General features: G+C 38.5%; 1 protein-coding gene across 1 annotated transcript; it reads right to left on the bottom strand.

Annotated features, from left to right (window-relative positions):
• Window positions 1–439: 439 nt before the first annotated feature.
• Window positions 440–3,113, bottom strand: LOC121938875 (discoidin domain-containing receptor 2-like; the record flags this gene model as incomplete). The annotated part of the gene is made up of 5 exons (XM_042482030.1): window positions 2,808–3,113; window positions 2,482–2,671; window positions 1,544–1,790; window positions 1,348–1,437; window positions 440–689 (listed from the first exon to the last, which is right to left on the bottom strand). Coding segments are annotated over exons 1-5 (845 nt in total), but the record flags the coding sequence as incomplete, so codon positions are not given.
• Window positions 3,114–3,395: the final 282 nt, after the last annotated feature.

Genomic DNA, 3,395 nt, shown 5'->3' with positions numbered 1-3,395 from the left:
ATTAAAATTACATATTTATTTTTTTCAGGATTAAAAAAAGAAAAAGAATTTTCAGGTAATTTTCTCGTTGATTTTTGGGTCATTTATTTTTTCATTGCCTGTTGCCTTCATGCCATGTTTTATGTACATTTGTACAATCATTATTATTACTACTATTATTATTATTATTTTTTTTTTTTTTTATTGTTTTTGTTGTTTTGTGATTATTTATATTGTTATTATTATTATGATGAATGATCAATATTAATATTAGTGGTAGCAATTTTGGGGAAGCAGGATAGACATGATAGATATGCAAATTCTTTTACTTTTTTATGTTCAAAATAAACTTCAATCAATCAATTATTTTGAAAGAAATGAGGCCAGTTCGCTCAGGTTTCAACGGGTTAAACATCTCTTTAGCTTCCATGATGCCGGCATGCTGTCTAAAATCACGCACTGTAGCGTTTGGCTCTGAGTAAAAATGCAGAGGCGTAAAGACGAGACGACGCAGCGTCTGTAATGCGCCCTCTGTGCGTGAAAAGTGCTCGTGGTTCCTCCGCTCACCTTCTCCAGCACCTTGCAGACGTACTGACACCACAGGATGAGGAAGATGATGATGACCAGCAGCAGGATGATGGTCACCAGGCAGCCAATCAGAATGGGCGTGTTCCCGTCATCGGGCGGGTCGCTGGCTGACGGGTTGGCTGCTGAGGAGAAGAGAAAGACGATTTTATGACGAGGTCTGTTTGCCACAAATAAGTTTGTTAATAATTCGAAGGCGAGTTAAAGCAGAGTCGGGTATGATTTGGGGCTTTTCGATGCCAGTGGTAAAATTTTATATTATAATTTAAAAATGGTAACAGTTTCTCTGTCAGGAAAACACGTGACAAAATAAAATTAACAACACATCCTGCAAAATTGCAAAAATAAAAAAAATAAAAAAAGGGAAAATCCATAAATCATTTTTATAATTCTCTCAAATATATTTAAAATTAACAAAATATCACGTTTTTTACATGTTTATTTATGAATTTATTTTGTGCTGTTTTCCTTTCATTTACCTCTTGTTTACATTTTGAGAATCTGACTCATCTATCTTTTATTATTATCATTTATTTATTTATTTATATCTTTCTATTTAAAGGTTTTATTTTGCTCTTGTTTCCTCTCTTGTGGTAGCATTTCCCCGGTTCCTAATTTTAATGTGTACTGTTTTAGTTTTTGTTTTTGACACTAAAGAAAACATAATTATTACATTATATTTCATTTTTGACAATAAATCCCCCGAAATCTGACACACTGGAGCTTTCAGGTGTTTCCATTTAAAAATGATTTCCTGTGAAACGAAAAGGTCAAAGGTCATACTTGTCACAGGAGTGGTCGTCATGGAGCTTTGCTCTTTGAGCGGCGGGGAGGTCGAACCCAGCGTCATCAGGGTCGGGAGTACGGTGTCCTCTGAGGGACAAATAAAGAGAAGTCAGTTTATTTGTCTGAATCTGTGTGTGTGTGCGTGTGCGCGTGCGTGTGTGCGTGCGTGTGTGCGTGCATGCGTGCGTTTTACCTGACTGAAAGGAGATCTCGCTGAACATCATCCAGACGTCAGCGAAGTAAAAGCGGCAGCGCAGTGATTTGGCGGCGCGGCGGTTCAGCGGCACGGTGACGTAGCGTGCGCTCGGGTTCCTGTCGTCCAGCACCGTCTTGAACGCCACAGGCTCCGCCTCCCAGCCGGCGATGAGGCGGGGCTTAAACCAACAGGAAACGGAGGAGAAGATCTTCACGCCGCGGGCGAACATGTTGTTACTGTGAACCTGGACGGAGCAAAGGTCACATTTGGAAAATTAAGAAGTATAATTAATAAAACAATACAATAAAATATCAGAAAATATAAATAAAGTTCTAGCACTCAAAGCCTCATGGGAGTTGCAGTTTTGTTGACAAAATATTTGGAGGTCTATCTCTGTAAAACATTTTGCTCATATTTTTCTGAGTAGTTCTGTGTCGTGAATATTGATTAAATAATTGGGGTGGAGGGAAAAACTGGTACATAACAAGGTACTATTTTCAAAGGACCTGGAAAAAAAAGAGTGTGAAAGAGCAAATTACTTGAAATTACTTGAAAATAATAAAAACTAATTCGGGAAAAATATCTAGAAAATTTGTAAAATTTATTTAAATATCTAGATTTGGAAAGCAGTTTTAGAGAGAAAAAAAATCACTAAAAATATTTTAAGAACAAAAAAACACCATAATTTTTTTAAAGAAAAAAAGATCTTTTTTTTTGTCTTTCCTTGTTTGTTTTCGTGTTTTAGTAATTTTCTGGTAATTTCCTCGTATCTTTTCCTTATTTCGTGCAGATTTCTGGGTCATTTCTCTCTAACTTGCTCATTACCTTCGTCTAATGCTTTTGAAAGAATTCAGGCGAATTTGCTCAAGTTTCGGAGGTTAAACTGTGATGTTGAGTTTGTCGTTTGTAAAAATTTAAAGTGAAAAAGTGAAAACCTTCATGGAGGTGAAGTTCCTCTGCCGGTCGAACACAAACTCCATCTCCACGAAGCCCTGACTGCCCAGAGAGTCGTTCCTCCAGCCCAGGTAGTCGTATCCGGGCCACACGTGGTACTGACGCGTCAGCAGGAAGTCGTCCAGCCCGATCACGCCGTCCGTCAGCTGACCCAGCCCGCCCAGCAGCCTCCTATTGGACGAGACAGCCGTCAGTCACACAGAGGAGGAGGCAGGAGCATGGGTGTGTGTGTGTGTGTGTGTGTGTGTGTGTGTGTGTGTGTGTGTGTGTGTGTGTGTGTGTGTGTGTGTGTGTGTGTGAGACTCGCCTCCTCTCATGGGCTCCATCATACGTGGAGTCATTGAGGCTGGCGATCGGATAACCAGGAGGCATCATGAGCTGACCCTCAGGAGCGCCGTAGGAGATCAGACCGTCTGCAGGAGGAGGAGGAGGAGGAGGAGGAGAAAGAGCAGGAGCAGGAGGAGCGGGGGAGGAGCAGGAACAGGTCAAAGTTTCAGATTGCTTCTGCTCACTATGGTTCACGTTTTAAGGATTTGTCATTTCCACGTTTCCCATTCATCTAAAACAACATTGTTAAAAAATACTTTTACAGAATTATTTTTTAAAAAATTTTAAAACTTTTTTTACATTCATTTACTTTTATGTGTGTTTTTTCTTTTTTTTTTTACTTTCCTGTTTTTTATTTTTTGATAATTTTCTTGAACTTTATTTTATTAATTTCTTGCTAATTTCAGAGTCATTGCTGATCACAGGTGTCTGAATGCAGCAGAATAAAGATTTCACAGATTTAAATTTTAAATGCATTAAAGATATCAGTTTCTGTACCTCAGTATGACAAATATCGACTTTTATTTAAACCTTTTTTTTTTTGCACATTTTTAACAAAATGTGCGAA

The sequence above is a fragment of the Plectropomus leopardus genome, unplaced genomic scaffold (genome assembly GCF_008729295.1).
Source record: "Plectropomus leopardus isolate mb unplaced genomic scaffold, YSFRI_Pleo_2.0 unplaced_scaffold3673, whole genome shotgun sequence".
NCBI classification, from domain to species: Eukaryota; Metazoa; Chordata; class Actinopteri; order Perciformes; family Serranidae; genus Plectropomus; species Plectropomus leopardus.
The sequence above is the reverse complement of the archived record's forward strand: the minus strand, read 5'-3'. Positions and strand labels throughout refer to the sequence as shown.